This window comes from Amia ocellicauda, chromosome 1 (assembly GCF_036373705.1).
Source record: "Amia ocellicauda isolate fAmiCal2 chromosome 1, fAmiCal2.hap1, whole genome shotgun sequence".
In the NCBI taxonomy this organism is placed as follows: domain Eukaryota; kingdom Metazoa; phylum Chordata; class Actinopteri; order Amiiformes; family Amiidae; genus Amia; species Amia ocellicauda.
The window spans coordinates 61,572,007-61,589,343 of NC_089850.1; the positions used below are offsets into that span (position 1 = coordinate 61,572,007).

At 45.8% G+C, this 17,337-nt stretch overlaps 1 protein-coding gene across 1 annotated transcript; it reads left to right on the top strand.

Annotated features, from left to right (window-relative positions):
* Positions 1-10,057: 10,057 nt before the first annotated feature.
* tnfrsf1a (tumor necrosis factor receptor superfamily, member 1a) lies at positions 10,058-17,337 on the top strand. The gene is made up of 11 exons (XM_066712370.1): positions 10,058-10,338; positions 11,752-11,889; positions 12,674-12,797; positions 12,927-13,055; positions 13,194-13,340; positions 13,581-13,665; positions 15,720-15,805; positions 16,202-16,321; positions 16,597-16,634; positions 16,797-16,929; positions 17,033-17,337. Exons 2-11 carry the CDS (start codon positions 11,818-11,820, stop codon positions 17,335-17,337), a joined length of 1,239 nt encoding a protein of 412 aa, XP_066568467.1. The 5' UTR covers positions 10,058-10,338; positions 11,752-11,817.

A 17,337-nucleotide genomic window follows, 5' to 3' on the forward strand; every position in this document is an offset into this window, starting at 1 on the left:
ATAAAAGCGAAAGTAGTTCTGATTTCGACCAATGAGATTTCGGAGCGGCGGTGTCGTCATCAGTTACCCGGTGCAGCCGGTGCGTTTTATCATCCTCCATCATCCTTAGAGAAACTCCTGCGCCGCGAAGACACCTGTATAGTATGTGTACTTCACCTTTCTGCTTTATCTGTGTAGAGGGTTAGTTACTGGACACTACAGCACATTAACACTGACTGACTGGACACTACAGTACATTAACACTGACTGACTGGACACTACAGCACATTAACACTGACTGACTGACTGGACACTACAGCACATTAACACTGACTGACTGGACACTACAGCACATTAACACTGACTGACTGACTGGACACTACAGCACATTAACACTGACTGACTGGACACTACAGCACATTAACACTGACTGACTGACTGGACACTACAGCACATTAACACTGATTGACTGGACACTACAGCACATTAACACTGACTGACTGGACACTACAGCACATTAACACTGATTGACTGGACACTACAGCACATTAACACTGACTGACTGACTGGACACTACAGCACATTAACACTGACTGACTGGACACTACAGCACATTAACACTGACTGACTGACTGGACACTACAGCACATTAACACTGACTGACTGGACACTACAGCACATTAACACTGACTGGACACTACAGCACATTAACACTGACTGACTGACTGGACACTACAGTACATTAACACTGACTGACTGACTGGACACTACAGCACATTAACACTGACTGACTGACTGGACACTACAGCACATTAACACTGACTGACTGGACACTACAGCACATTAACACTGACTGACTGACTGGACACTACAGCACATTAACACTGACTGACTGACTGGACACTACAGTACATTAACACTGACTGACTGACTGGACACTACAGCACATTAACACTGACTGACTGGACACTACAGTACATTAACACTGACTGACTGGACACTACAGTACATTAATACTGACTGACTGGACACTACAGCACATTAACACTGACTGACTGACTGGACACTACAGTACATTAACACTGACTGACTGGACACTACAGCACATTAACACTGACTGACTGGACACTACAGCACATTAACACTGACTGGACACTACAGTACATTAACACTGACTGACTGGACACTACAGCACATTAACACTGACTGGACACTACAGTACATTAACACTGACTGACTGGACACTACAGCACATTAACACTGACTGACTGGACACGAGTGTAGTGTAACTGTAGTGCTGTAATATTGTGTAGTGTACAGCTTGTGTAGAGAGAGAGAGCGCAAATCAATCCTGTCCTATTCTCCCCCTCCATCTCTGTCCTGGTAAATTGTGCCGCAGAGGTGTGGCCACAATATTAGAAACAGCTTCTCTCCTTCTCCTTGCCGACAGAGAGGGAAACGAAGAATAGCGGAAAGGAGATAAGAGATTTCTTCCCAAATAATAAAACAAACACACACAAACCTTCTACTAAATGGGTCGGAACCGAGACTTGACGGAATTCGAGCGGGGGCTCATAGTGGGTGCCCGTTTGAGCGGGGCCAGTCTGGCCCAGACGGCCCGCACTGTGGGCAGGTCTCGCACGACGGTGTGCCGGGTGTTCAGAGACTGGCACACGGCCCACAAGACCAACCCCGACCGCTCTCGCTGCGGCCGGAGGCGGCTGATCTCGGACGGGGCCCAGCGCTGGCTAGAGCGGCTGGTGGAGTCGGAAGGCCGGCGCCCGTCGCTGACCATCTCCTCCATTACCGAGGCGCTCAACTCGGCTCGGCCGCAGGAGAAGGCAGTGTCGACCCGCACGGTGCGGCGGGAGCTGCGGCGCCTTGACTTTCACACCAGCCACGTCTCTCTCGTCCCCCGGCGGCGGTGCGGCCTAGGCGAGCCCGGGCATGAGCCCATGTCGGTGAGGGAGAGAGAGAGACACGGAATAATAATACAACCATAATTATAATAATATTATTCATAATAAGGAGAATAACCTTTGCATGCGATAGTGGTAGTAGTGAGTGTGCAGGTTAGTGTCAGTGATGCTGCACTACTGTGTGGTACTTGGTAGTTAGTACTACAGGTGTGTGTCATTAGTTACAGTCTGATAGCATGTGGCGTAATGTCAGGAGAAACCCCTTATCGCTAATCCTTTTCGTATCTTCGCACTTTCTCATGCTGCAAAACAGACACCTATGGATGTAAGCCCGTCTGTGTCTGTGGTGACTTGGAGGTTACCTGATTTACTCTCATCCTGGACCCCCACTCAACACCCCCGGCCTTGCAATGAGCAAAAGTTAGGCCGCTGATTATAGCACAGCAGACCCGCTCGCTGGGCTGAGGTTTTGCTGTGCAGTGAGAATATCGTCCATCTAATACTAATGGTAATAATGATGAAGTGAAGTCAGTGTGTGCGGGGCTGTACGGTCATACAGTGGAAATATCTACCAAGACGCACATTTTCACATCCCTTTAATATGCAAATACGAGACCAGGAAGGAAAAGACAGTACTGCAGTGCATGGCATTGTGGGCATGGGCAGGGCCGCTGTGTTAGCAGGGGCAGGGGCAATCATTCCCTGTGTGTCTGGTGAGCTTTGTTGCCAGTGGAAACATGGAAACTGCGCAGCTGTGGGACCTGGGACAGCGGGAACACCCCGGAGCATTTGCGTGCGCAGGGCGGAACAGACGAGGGAATCAGTGCAGCGCTTTCACTGTCAACACCCCACTGCAGTGCGCTTCCACTGTCAACACCCCACTGCAGTGCGCTTCCACTGTCAACACCCCACTGCAGTGCGCTTTCACTGTCAACACCCCACTGCAGTGCGCTTCCACTGTCAACACCCCACTGCAGTGCGCTTCCACTGTCAACACCCCACTGCAGTGCGCTTCCACTGTCAACACCCCACTGCAGTGCGCTTCCACTGTCAACACCCCACTGCAGTGCGCTTTCACTGTCAACACCCCACTGCAGTGCGCTTCCACTGTCAACACCCCACTGCAGTGCGCTTCCACTGTCAACACCCCACTGCAGTGCGCTTTCACTGTCAACACCCCACTGCAGTGCGCTTCCACTGTCAACACCCCACTGCAGTGCGCTTCCACTGTCAACACCCCACTGCAGTGCGCTTTCACTGTCAACACCCCACTGCAGTGCGCTTCCACTGTCAACACCCCACTGCAGTGCGCTTCCACTGTCAACACCCCACTGCAGTGCGCTTCCACTGTCAACACCCCACTGCAGTGCGCTTTCACTGTCAACACCCCACTGCAGTGCGCTTCCACTGTCAACACCCCACTGCAGTGCGCTTCCACTGTCAACACCCCACTGCAGTGCGCTTCCACTGTCAACACCCCACTGCAGTGCGCTTCCACTGTCAACACCCCACTGCAGTGCGCTTCCACTGTCAACACCCCACTGCAGTGCGCTTCCACTGTCAACACCCCACTGCAGTGCGCTTTCACTGTCAACACCCCACTGCAGTGCGCTTCCACTGTCAACACCCCACTGCAGTGCGCTTTCACTCGCGTCACCATAGCTGTGACCGCGCAGTTGTATTTGGTCATACATGACATTTTGTGTTCCCATTTGACACGCCTTAGTCCTGTCCACACCTGCTCTGCCCTTTCCTTCTCGGCTTGTATTGACATATTAAAGGGGTTGTGGTGTATTATTATTATTATTATTATTATTGCCCGTTCCCTTAACTGAGATCTTGCTAGATACGTATAGGAGTAATGGAGTTAATGTAAAGCGAATCTAAATATTAATAATAATGATGAGGCAAAGAATAAAACTGTGAACTGAGGTTTATATGAGCTGATGGGACAGAGCGAGTCTGGACATAGTTTAAATCGGTGGTTCTCAGCCCTGGTCCTGGGGACCCTCTACCCTGCTGATTTGTGTTCCAACTGAGCTCTCAGTTACTTAATTGCACCTTAATTTAACTTATAATTTTCTAAATCAGCCTTTTAATTAGTTTAAACAGTCAGTGGTTTAAGTATAAAATTGTATAAGGAACGCATTAAGGAACCAACTTTTTATCAGTTACACAATTTAAAGTGTAAAATGTAAACAAAGTATAACTTCAATTAAGGGTTCAATTGGAATAAACACGAGGAGGGTAGGGGTCCTCCAGCACCAGGGGTGAGAACCACTGGTTTAAATGACTGTCATCTGGTTTGGACATCAGCGCATCTGCGCAGGTGGCTTCAGATCCGCACTGCTCATTGGCTATGGAGCGCAGGCCTGAGCACCATTTGCGTATCGAGCGTGAGGCCCTGTCTGAATGCAGCTGTTTTCCAGGATGAAGAGAACAAAAGAGCAGAAGATGCGCAAAGAGAAGAGGTTTGCAGGATGGTAAGAAAAACGAGTAAAGCATTAATAGTACTGTTACCCCTATTGCTCCTACTACTACAACTAACTATTACTGCATCTTACCTCTACTAATATTAATAGTGCCTCTTCTGCTGCTGCCATTAACATTATTTTTTATGCAACTACTGCTACTAAAACTCAGGGTTGACGCTACCTATAGGCAGAAGAGGCAATTGCCTAGGGCCTCAGGCTTGGAGGCAGAGCCTCCATAACCGTAACATCCCTATATACGCGAGTCCTCCAATCAACACAGGGGGCCTCCAACATAAATGTTGCCTAGGGCCTCCAAATGTCTAGAACCGGCCCTGCTACTACTATTACTACTACTTCCACAACCTCCAGTGCTACTACTGCTGCTTTTTGTTTCATGACTGGTACTGCATTTAAGAGAGAGAGAGAGAGAGAGAGAGAGAGAAGGGAGGACAGAGAGAAGGAGAGACAAAGAGAGAGAAAAAAAAGTGGTGGAGAGACCTGAGAGAGAGAGGGAGGGAGAGTTACTGTGCTGCACTTTGTAGTGGAAAGAGATTTCTCAAAAGCACAAAATGAAAGATATTGACTGTCACTTCTCTCTCCCTGCCTCTCTACCCCCTCCATTGTCTTTATCTGATTCTCTCTCTTTCTCTTGTTTTTGAAGGAACAACGAAGGGAGGGGAGATGGCCGGCCGACAGATGAATGTGAGAATGGACCGAATGTTAAAAATCAATAAAGAGAAATTGAACAGCCTTGTTTTCAAATTTCATTTCATTTCATTGCACTAGTGTCTTTATTCCATGTGCCCGTGGGCAGCGCTGGGTGAGGGGCATCTTCTCAGTGCTGTAGATACTGAATTCTAGTGCCAACAGTATAATAATAAACACATTAACAATATCGCCAGCTTATCGCCAGCCCTACACACCTACACCTGATACAAAATAATTAGCACATGATCAAACAGGTGATTAAGGTATTGATCCAGAGACCTGGGTTTGCAACGAGATCAAGAGTGAATTCCAAAGGAAAATTGCTGAGCTGATGAGAGGACAGGCAGATGAGAGCTAGATGAGCTGTGATTATTCAATTGTGTTTATTTTGTGTCATCTGCTAATAAAATAAATAATGATATGAATATATACAAATTTCACAAAGACTGAGTTTATTACAAAGCCCAGATTGTCGGCTTTTTTGTATTTAAGCCTACAGATGCAGTCTGGTGGCTGAATAAAGTATTTAATTTTTTTTTACATTCGACGAGTTTACAGCAAAAGCCGTATAGTTATTTAATTCAAATGGACTTGATCCAAGTCTTCAAAATCATGAAAGGCATCGACCACATCAAACCAGAGGATCTTTTCCAGATCAGCAGGGACACACGCACCCGGGACACAAATGGAAATTGGGCTTCAAGGCATTCAAGACAGAAAACAGGAGACACTTCTTCACACAGAGAGGCGTCACAATCTGAACAAACTCCCCAGCGATGTGGCTGAAGAGACAATGTGGGAACATTCAAAAACAGACGGGATAGCATCCTTGATCACTTAGTTATTAATGGACACCAAACGAGCACGATGGGGCGAATGGCCTCCTCTCGTTTGTAAACTTTCTTATGTTCTTATGTTCTAAATATTTAGTAACATACAAGAACGTGTGAGAAATTCACATACGCATAGATACTTACTTTGTTATATGTTAAAAGATTCATAATAATTTTAAAATAACACGTGTATTTACTATATAGTAAATACACATGTTATTTTAAAATTATTATAAATTAAAATTATTATAAATATATTGATTCAGCTATATCTAAAGCCATATTCATAATATAGGCCTAATGCTGCTCGTTTTTTGTTTTTTTTCTGGTTATCTGCCTTTAAGATTTTTAACCGACATGGCTTTATCTATTAAAACGTAAATTACACAGTATAAATGAGTTACGTTTGCTATGCCCAGTGTAAATAATGTTTAATGTATAAATTATGGCTGAAGACTGTGTAACAAGCACTTTTGATAGGTACTGACCACTGCAGACCGGGAACACCCCACAAGAGCTGCAGTTTTGGAGATGCTCTGACCCAGTCGTCTAGCCATCACAATGTGGCCCTTGTCAAAGTCGCTCAGATCCTTACGCTGCCCATTTTTCCTGCTTCTAACACATCAATTTTGAGGATAAAATGTTCACTTGCTGCCTAATATATCCCACCCACTGACAGGTGCCATGATAACGAGATTATCAGTGTCATTCACTTCACCTGTCAGTGGTCATAATGTTATGGCTGATCGGTGTATTATAAACCTATGCAATAATAATGCAGTAAAACGTAAAACATGACTGTATACAACAAGCCAGACTAAACCAGTCACGGAATGCTCTGTGTATTGTTGGCCAAAGAAATCACCAAATTATACGTGTGTTAGCTACCTGTACTCTGTTGTTCTGAAGAAAATGTTTGAATGGTTAATGCATTCTGGACAAAGTTTTCTTAATACTATGATACTCTATCATAGTGTTTACTGCTCCGGCCCATTTGCTCTGGAGTGGAGATTGTGCATCTTTATGAAACGAATGCTAATGTATGTTGTGTGTGCAGTTTTTTTGTTAGTTTTTTTGCATGGTATTGAATTGGTATTGAGTATCGTGAAATTCAACTGGTATTGTATAAAAGTTCAAAATTCTAGTATTGTGACAACCCTAGTAGCCTCATAGTAATTGCACAATTCCTACATTAGTTAATACCAGTGTAGTAGTAAGAGTATAGTACAGTGGGTGAAATTGCAGTGTAGTAGACACAGTAGTTACAGGTCCAGTACAGTAGACAGTGGTAGTAGTATAGCAGTTGTAGTAGCTGTGTATTGGTTACAGGAGCAGTACAGTGGCTGTAGTAGAAATGTATTTAGTTGATACAGTAGTTACAGGTGCAGAACAGTGGCTGTAGTACCAGTGTAGTTAGTTGATGCAGTAACAGTACAGTGGCTGTAGCATCAGTGTAATTGATGCAGTAGTAGTTGTAGTATCAGAGTAGCTGATGCAGTAGCAGTGCAGTGGCTGTAGTATCGGTGTAGTAGATGCAGTAGTGGCTGTAGTAGCAGTGTAGTTAGCTGATATGGCTGTAGTAGTTGGTGCAGTAGCAGTACAGTGGCTGTAGTATCGGTGTAGTAGATGTAGTAGTGGCTGTAGTAGCAGTGTAGTTAGCTGATATGGCTGTAGTAGTTGGTGCAGTAGCAGTGCAGTGGCTGTAGTAGCAGTGTAGTTATTTGATATGGCTGTAGTAGTTGGTGTAGTAGCAGTGTAGTTAGCTGATATGGCTGTAGTAGTTGGTGCAGTAGCAGTGCAGTGGCTGTAGTAGCAGTGTAGTTATTGGATATGGCTGTAGTAGTTGGTGCAGTAGCAGTGCAGTGGCTGTAGTAGCAGTGTAGTTAGTTGATATGGCTGTAGTAGTTGGTGTAGTAGCAGTGTAGTTAGCTGATATGGCTGTAGTAGTTGGTGCAGTAGCAGTGCAGTGGCTGTAGTAGCAGCGTAGTTAGTTGATATGGCTGTAGTAGTGGGTGCAGTAGCAGTGTAGTTAGCTGATATGGCTGTAGTAGTTGGTGCAGTAGCAGTGCAGTGGCTGTAGTAGCAGTGTAGTTAGCTGATATGGCTGTAGTAGTTGGTGCAGTAGCAGTGCCGTGGCTGTAGTAGCAGTTTAGTTAGTTGATATGGCTGTAGTAGTGGGTGCAGTAGCAGTGTAGTTAGCTGATATGGCTGTAGTAGTTGGTGCAGTAGCAGTGTAGTTAGCTGATATGGCTGTAGTAGTTGGTGCAGTAGCAGTGCAGTGGCTGTAGTAGCAGTGTAGTTAGTTGATATGGCTGTAGTAGTTGGTGTAGTAGCAGTGTAGTTAGCTGATATGGCTGTAGTAGTTGGTGCAGTAGCAGTGTAGTTAGCTGATATGGCTGTAGTAGTTGGTGCAGTAGCAGTGCAGTGGCTGTAGTAGCAGTGTAGTTAGTTGATATGGCTGTAGTAGTTGGTGTAGTAGCAGTGTAGTTAGCTGATATGGCTGTAGTAGTTGGTGCAGTAGCAGTGTAGTTAGCTGATATGGCTGTAGTAGTTGGTGCAGTAGCAGTGCAGTGGCTGTAGTAGCAGTGTAGTTAGTTGATATGGCTGTAGTAGTTGGTGCAGTAGCAGTGTAGTTAGCTGATATGGCTGTAGTAGTGGGTGCAGTAGCAGTGTAGTTAGCTGATATGGCTGTAGTAGTTGGTGCAGTAGCAGTGTAGTTAGTTGATATGGCTGTAGTAGTTGGTGCAGTAGCAGTGCAGTGGCTGTAGTAGCAGTGTAGTTAGTTGATATGGCTGTAGTAGTTGGTGCAGTAGCAGTGCAGTGGCTGTAGTAGCAGTGTAGTTAGTTGATATGGCTGTAGTAGTTGGTGCAGTAGCAGTGTAGTTAGCTGATATGGCTGTAGTAGTTGGTGTAGTAGCAGTGTAGTTAGCTGATATGGCTGTAGTAGTTGGTGCAGTAGCAGTGCAGTGGCTGTAGTAGCAGTGTAGTTAGCTGATATGGCTGTAGTAGTTGGTGCAGTAGCAGTGTAGTTAGCTGATATGGCTGTAGTAGTTGGTGCAGTAGCAGTGTAGTTAGTTGATATGGCTGTAGTAGTGGGTGCAGTAGCAGTGTAGTTAGCTTATATGGCTGTAGTAGTGGCTGTAGTAGCAGTGTAGTTAGTTGATATGGCTGTGGTAGTGGGTGCAGTAGCGGTGTAGTTAGCTGATATGGCTGTAGTAGTTGGTGCAGTAGCAGTGCCGTGGCTGTAGTAGCAGTGTAGTTAGCTGATATGGCTGTAGTAGTTGGTGCAGTAGCAGTGTAGTTAGCTGATATGGCTGTAGTAGTGGGTGCAGTAGCAGTGTAGTTAGCTGATATGGCTGTAGTAGTGGCTGTAGTAGCAGTGTAGTTAGCTGATATGGCTGTGGTAGTGGGTGCAGTAGCGGTGTAGTTAGCTGATATGGCTGTAGTAGTTGGTGCAGTAGCAGTGCCGTGGCTGTAGTATCAGTGTAGTTAGTTGATATGGCTGTAGTAGTTGGTGTAGTAGCAGTGTAGTTAGCTGATATGGCTGTAGTAGTGGGTGCAGTAGCAGTGTAGTTAGCTGATATGGCTGTAGTAGTGGCTGTAGTAGCAGTGTAGTTAGCTGATATGGCTGTAGTAGTTGGTGCAGTAGCAGTGTAGTTAGCTGATATGGCTGTAGTAGTTGGTGCAGTAGCAGTGTAGTTAGTTGATATGGCTGTAGTAGTGGGTGCAGTAGCAGTGTAGTTAGCTTATATGGCTGTAGTAGTGGCTGTAGTAGCAGTGTAGTTAGCTGATATGGCTGTGGTAGTGGGTGCAGTAGCAGTGTAGTTAGTTGATATGGCTGTAGTAGTTGGTGTAGTAGCAGTGTAGTTAGCTGATATGGCTGTAGTAGTTGGTGCAGTAGCAGTGTAGTTAGCTGATATGGCTGTAGTAGTTGGTGCAGTAGCAGTGCAGTGGCTGTAGTAGCAGTGTAGTTAGCTGATATGGCTGTGGTAGTGGGTGCAGTAGCGGTGTAGTTAGCTGATATGGCTGTAGTAGTGGCTGTAGTAGCAGTGCCGTGGCTGTAGTAGCGGTGTAGTTAGCTGACACAGTATCTCTGTGACTTGGGGAGCCTGCAGCGCGGCGTCACCAGTTCCTGCTCTGAATACGGGAAGTGCGCCGCCCAGCTGGCAGCGCGGACGCAGATGTAAACACCGGCCATTGCCAGCGAGGCCCCGGTCACCGCGCACCGAAGCGCCGCCGCGCTCATCTGCTAGACCGGCACTCGCTCTTTTTTATGTTTGTGCTTAAACAGACCAACACGAAGTGAAAAAACAACAACTAAACAAGACAGACGACAGCGGAAACGACTTCTCCTCCCTCGGCCTCGGACGGACGGAGGGATCGCGGGGGGCGGCCCTTTCTCTGTGACCGCGGCGCGGCGCGCAGGTAAGGGTCAGTATGCGGTGGACGGCTGGCCGGGCTCTCCTCCGCTTCTCCGGCCGCTGATGATGTGCTAATCGGCGGCCCGGTGCGCTGCAGGGAGTGGTTTTAGCCATAACGCTGGACTTTGTGTTGTAATGTAAAGTTAGTCTGTGTCGTTTGTAAGTTGCAGGAGAGTTGCAGGAAATGGTCTTATTAACAGAGTGAGAGAGAGAGAGAGAGAGAGAGAGAGAGAGAGAGAGAGAGAGAGAGAGAGAGAGACTGACCTAAACACATTTTTGTACTTCTAACATACAAATAACTATTGATAACTAATATGTAGCACTTCTACACATAGAAACAAAACACATTTCATTCCTCCCCACAAGCATAGAGTCCACTAAACCCACACCCAATCCCCCGACCGGCCCACGCACTCCCCGCTGAGAGTCACTGCACAGTATATACCTTTATATGTATAGATACATATATAATACCCCACACCACCACTCTGTCCTCCCAGTGAGACCAGAGAGAGAGAGACGGAGAAAAGGGCAGACAAGACAAAGTGGGACAGAGAGTCCGACGACACGGAAAGTGAGACTGGCAGGGCAGGACATTGCGCAACATTTACTTTGCTAATCTTGTGTAACTTTTTAGCATTTTGTATTAGTTTCAGTTATTCCTCTCAAAAGAGTTATTTCCATAATTATCACTATCATTATCTTGGTTATTATTGGCAGTTATAGTTGAACATGCATTACAAAGTTAAAACTTACTGTATTTATAGAGAATCCATATAGAGATGATACATAATACATTTATAGTGCCTTGCAAAAGTATGCAGACCCTTCCTATGGTGTCCCATTTAGTGACATTACGAAATGAGCTCTGAGTTTTTGGTAGGAGCACCTTTGGCATGGGATACAGCCACCAGTGTCTCTATCAGCTGAGCACACCGGCTTGCTGCATTTCACTCTAATTGTGTAGAGTAGCTTTGTGCCTGGATCTTTGTCCTGCTCAGAGGTGCACACCACCCCAGTTTCCAGTCTTTATGAGACTGAAACAGGCTTTCCTCCAATATTTGCTTGTACTTTGCTCCATCCAATTGTGGTGTATAATGTATCATATTTGATGTTGGTGTTCTCTTTGCTTTTTGAGTCTTTAGTACAAAACAATTCATGTTTGATATACATTGCGTGCTACAAAGTTAGGGGCTGCTATCACTACTAAATCAAATGCTCATCTGACTATAAATACATTGATTGCTTCATTTGCAATATTTGTTTCAAAATATTCGGGCTGGAATGAAGACAAAAATCTACACTATGTTTCTGTTTTGTTCTCATTGTCTCTCTCCATGTCTGTGTGTGTGTCTACAAATGATGCAGTATTGTATCAGATTAACATCTTTCCTGTTTCTCTCTCTCTCTCTGTCAGTCTCTGTTCTGAGGGTCCATGCTGGTAGCCTGGGCCATCCCTGTGGAGTGAGAGACAGGCAGAGGGATGGACAGGCAGCTCAAGAGGAGGAGTGGTCTGGAGATGAGGAGGACGAGTGCAGCAGTGCTGCTTATTCTGGTGAGTCCAGTCAGTGTTAATGTGCTGTAGTGTCCAGTCAGTCAGTGTTAATGTGCTGTAGTGTCCAGTCAGTCAGTCAGTGTTAATGTGCTGTAGTGTCCAGTCAGTCAGTGTTAATGTACTGTAGTGTCCAGTCAGTCAGTCAGTGTTAATGTGCTGTAGTGTCCAGTCAGTCAGTGTTAATGTGCTGTAGTGTCCAGTCAGTCAGTCAGTGTTAATGTGCTGTAGTGTCCAGTCAGTCAGTGTTAATGTGCTGTAATGTCCAGTCAGTCAGTCAGTGTTAATGTGCTGTAGTGTCCAGTCAGTCAGTGTTAATGTGCTGTAATGTCCAGTCAGTCAGTCAGTGTTAATGTGCTGTAGTGTCCAGTCAGTCAGTCAGTGTTAATGTGCTGTAGTGTCCAGTCAGTCAGTGTTAATGTGCTGTAGTGTCCAGTCAGTCAGTGTTAATGTGCTGTAGTGTCCAGTCAGTCAGTGTTAATGTGCTGTAGTGTCCAGTCAGTCAGTGTTAATGTGCTGTAGTGTCCAGTCAGTCAGTCAGTGTTAATGTGCTGTAGTGTCCAGTCAGTCAGTCAGTGTTAATGTGCTGTAGTGTCCAGTCAGTCAGTGTTAATGTGCTGTAGTGTCCAGTCAGTCAGTGTTAATGTGCTGTAGTGTCCAGTCAGTCAGTCAGTGTTAATGTGCTGTAGTGTCCAGTCAGTCAGTCACTCCTCCTTCTTCCATCCCCATCTCTTTCTCCTCTCCCCTCTCCCCCTCAGTGTTACAGTAACTGTACTCTGTTCCACAGCTGTGTTCCTCTGCCCTGAGTGGAGGTGCTGCAGTGGGAGCCCCCAACCACAGCAACCAGTCCATGTCCTGCAGTGAGGAGGAGTTCCCTCATGATGGATACTGCTGCAATAAATGCCTCCCAGGTAACAGAAACCTTAACAACAACAATTATAATAATAAAAATGAATATTATAATGAAAAATACCATGATTGTTACAGCTAATAAAGTCTATCAGTCTCTGTCGGTCAGTGTGTGAGTTCTGTGTTCTCAGGGTTTAAGATGGTGAAGAGCTGCGACAGGCCTAGGCACAGGACGCAGTGTCAGCCCTGCGCAGAGGGAACCTACCTGGCTCTGCCCAATTACAGCACGACCTGTTATAAGTGCCGCAAGTGTGACACAGGTAACTGTGTGTGTCTGTGGGTGTGTCTCTCTCCCCCTGTGTCTCATTTCCCCTTCGCTCTCTCTCTCTCTCTCTCTCTCTCTCTCTCTCTCTCTCTCTCTCTCTCCTGTATTAACTCATTCCTTTCCACTGCAACAGACGAGACAGAGCTGTCTCCGTGCAGTTCCAACAAGAACCGGGTGTGTGGGTGCCTGCACGATCACTACAGGACGGAGATTGCCTTTAAGGAGTTCGAGTGCCGGCCCTGCCGCGTCTGTCCCAAGGGCTTCATCCAGACGCAGGCCTGTAAGCCACGCCGACCGCAGCCGCCCTGCATGTGAAGAGTCATAGTTTCGGCACTAGGACAGGCTCATAGCAGCAGTTTGGGCAGTGTAGCAGGTGTACTAAGTATTGTATTAGTAGTAGTAGTAGTAGCAGTGTAGTAGGTACAGTGCAGCCAGTGTAATGATGTTTAAAAATCAATTTAGTAGGGGCAGGGTAGTACTAAGTGTGTAGTAGCGATGGAGTAACTGTCTGTGTTTGCAGGTTCTCTTGACAATGACACCCAGTGTGCATGTGGTCCCAGTTTCTACCAGGAAGGAACTACGGGAGACTGTCTGCTGTGTACCAAGTGAGTACTTGCACGCACTCGACACGCTATATACACACACACTACTCGCACCCACACACTGACAAACCCCATAGAATTCAGAGCACCAGATAGAGAGTTCCCATGAGCCTTTGTGCCCCACGGTTGGCCTGCCTTCAAGAAGAGTATGGCTACAGACCCACAGTCTTGGCCGTCCCCCTCAGGACTTCTTTGCGCAGCTTCCCTTCCACCCTGATCACGTGGAGAGCGTTCAGATCCCTCCGGGTTGTGACGCTCCCGGGGAATTTAAGAAACGTGACGGATTTGGTCCATGACAACAACTTGACTCATTAACTTTACAAAGTCACTAATGTTACATCGCTAATTAACATTAGCTAACATAGAAGTTATTGTAAGGTACGGTGCTTAAATGAAGGGAGAATTAACCCATTACACTCGGCCCCATTGTTTTCAACCCGTCGGTGAGTTGAGAAACATAATTAAAACATAATTTTTATATCACTGCAGACTTAAGATCTCACATTGCTGTGAAAATATTAAAATGCTTGAACTCAATACATTCTGGGTCAATTTTAACTCCTTCAGTTTTTATTCAATTTTCACCCAGTTTGTCTTAAAAGTTGTATTTTGACAAGCACTTTAAGGGAAAAGTGTAAGAAAAATAAGTTTACATGTTTCATAATCCAGAAATGTCATAATTCATAATAATGCTATTATTTATCTTGGGGGGGGGGGGGGTGGTAGTGGTGCAATATAGTGTGTCTAATCATGATCAGCAAAGCAGAAACTGATTCTGTGGTTTGTATGCTTTCATACAAATGGGCCCACATGCTTACGGCCCTTATAGTGGAGAAATGGCCCTCTTGTGAGTCTTTTGTACTACAAATTTTCTCTAAATTTTCTGCATAGACTAGGTTCTTTCAAATGCACATTATTCCTTTACTTCTTATGGTATTTTCAAACAACAACTTCTCCAAATTTCAATTTCAGTTGTATTTCAACATACATTTAAAAAAAAGATTTCACACAGACTTTAATGGAGGAAGAAGGTCAAAAATATCAAACGTTTTTGTGAAAAAAACTCTGTAGTACTGTAATATAGTTTGTCTAATTATGATCAACTGTGCAGAATATTATAGTACAGGTTGTGTAGTTTCATTTGATAGGTGTCACATACATGCACTCCTTATAATGTCCATATTATTCACTTCAGACTGTAGTGTAGTGTAAGAAGTTCAAACCAGGCGAAAATGGTGCCGATAGCAAAGCGTTAAGAAACGTGACAACAAAATGAAAGTGAAAACATAATTTATTTGTTACTCAGCTCCTGCTTTCACTTCACATTAGCTGATTTTAGCCATTCATAGTTCCCATATACAAGCCTATACACATCTGTATTACTTATGACAGTATTATAGTATTCTGTGGAATAATATTATAATATCTACTGTAGTAGCGGTGAGAGCTACAGAATACAACTGTGTCTGTAACTGAACATCAGTAAATCAGCAGTCACATGACTGAATCTGAATCAAACTTATTTACACAGACACACAGTACAGCACTGGAGACATACAGATACACACGCTACCCTAGACACGCACTCGTGTATTACATACACACGCAAGTAAAAATGTGAGTAACATTGATAAATCAAAATATGATGGTTAGTAAACCAACATCAAAGTTATGCATTCTAAGATACTACTGTTAACGGTACCACACAGAGCTATGTAGCTAACATCACATTAACATTAAAACATGTATAAACACTTCCAGCTAAATGGTGCTTACTGTTATCACTTAAAATGAATGTAGTTTTTATTATTCGCAGCCACAGGCTCGTTTTCACCCAGCTGGCACACATTTCAATCCAACGTCCTATCGCTACCCTAGAAACGTCACAACCCTGAGGGGTCTGAACGCTCTCCACGTGATCTGGGCGGAAGGGAAGCTGACCCCCTCAGCCTGGCTGTGGTCCTGCATCTGTACATACTTGCTGTGTTCCTGTTGCTGGTGCTTGTTCTCCTGATGCATTATGGGAAATGTAGTTTGTTTGTTCCCCCCAACCACAGGTGCAATTCCTATAAGGAGTGCAGCCACTTGTGCAGAACGACACCTGATGTGACTGAATTACACAAACCTGCGCCTGACAATACAGGTACAGCTGTCTCTCTGTCTGTGTGTGTGCCTGTGCTTGTGCACCTGTGCATCTGTCTGTGCCTGTGTGTCTGTCTTGTTCAGTCTAGTGCAGGGTGCCCAACCAGCCCAAAATGGAAAACCTATGATTGGTTCACTGTATTATCAGAGTGAATTGATGTGTGGGTATGAACTGAGAACATGGCTGTCAATGCGTGAGACTTTGCCCATTCCAGACATGCGGTGACAGGAATTGCTCTCGGGAGGGGACACGCACAGAGATTTTAGTTACAATGTGTGAACGGTAGATCTCATCAGGCTAGCAATTAAAAAGTAGATCTCATGAGAAAAAAGGTCTGGTGTACAGACTATGTTGACCCTCCCTCTGCCCTCGCCCAATCCCCCCCCCCCCCCCCAGGCTCTCAGATGCTCACTGTGTATGTGCTCTCCACCTTCCTGGTCCTGCTGATGGGGATACTGGTCATCTTTCTCTCCAAAACTCTGAGCAAGATGTGGAAGAAGAGACGCAGCAAAACTGGTACTACTGACTGATTGACTGACACACTGAATGAATTTGTAAATTGGAATTTGTAAAATGTATTAGTTTGAATTGCTATGTTTTTGCTAAATTGAATTTGTAATGATTGATGCCTTGTACTTCACTGTATTTTTGTACTTTGTTTGCACTTATGTTGTAAGTCACCCTGGATAAGGGCGTCTGCCAAGAAATAAAAATAATAATAATAATAATAATGAATGAGGCGCTCACTCTCTCTCTCTCTCTCTCTCTCTCTCTCTCTCTCTCTCTCTCAGCATTAAAGAGTGGCATTCATACCACTACACCAACCAAGGTAATTATTATGATCATTATGATGAATATTATCCTCAGCGTTAGAGTCCCAGTGGGCTGCTGTTCCTCTGCTGTGCTGATCAGAGTAAAAGGGGCGCTGTCTCTCTTTCTTTCCCCTGTCACATGATGGTTGACTGTGTCACTGTCCTGTTGTGTCTGTTAGTTGCTGTCGACCCCCCCATCCTCTCCATCGCCCGGCCTGTCAGACTGTGAGCTCCCTCTCTACCCAATGATGGCTCAGACCGCCATCCCCACCCACAGCCAGCTGCCAGACTGTGTCCCCCGATCCACTACTCGTAAGTGCCCATGTCTGCCCATGTGCCCGTGTGTGTGTGTGTGCTGAGAGTACTTTCAATATACCACTAATCCCCTGCCTGCCCTCCCTCCCTCCCTCCCCAGTCTCCCAGTTCCTGTACGCCCTGATCGACCAGGTGCCGGCGCTGCGCTGGAAGGAGCTGGTGCGGCGGCTGGGTGTGGACGAGCGCGAGATCGAGCGGGCGGAGCGGGACCAGCGCTCGTTCGTGGATGCACAGTATTGCATGGTGCGGGCCTGGAGCGAGGGCGGCGGGGGCCGGGAGTGGGCGTCGGCCTCACTGGCACTGCCCCGCTCGCTGGCCACCACGCTCCTCCGCACACTGAGGGATATGGGGCTGGGGGGGGCGGCTGAACGTCTAGCGGAACAGTACGGTATCAGGGAGGTGTGA

Coding starts and splice junctions, on each gene's coding strand:
- tnfrsf1a (XM_066712370.1), top strand. CDS start 11,818: ATGGACAGGCAGCTCAAGAGGAGGAGTGGTCTGGAGATGAGGAGGACG. Junction 11,890..12,673: donor CAGCAGTGCTGCTTATTCTG/GTGAGTCCAGTC, acceptor TCTGTTCCACAG/CTGTGTTCCTCTGCCCTGAG. Junction 12,798..12,926: donor CTGCAATAAATGCCTCCCAG/GTAACAGAAACC, acceptor CTGTGTTCTCAG/GGTTTAAGATGGTGAAGAGC.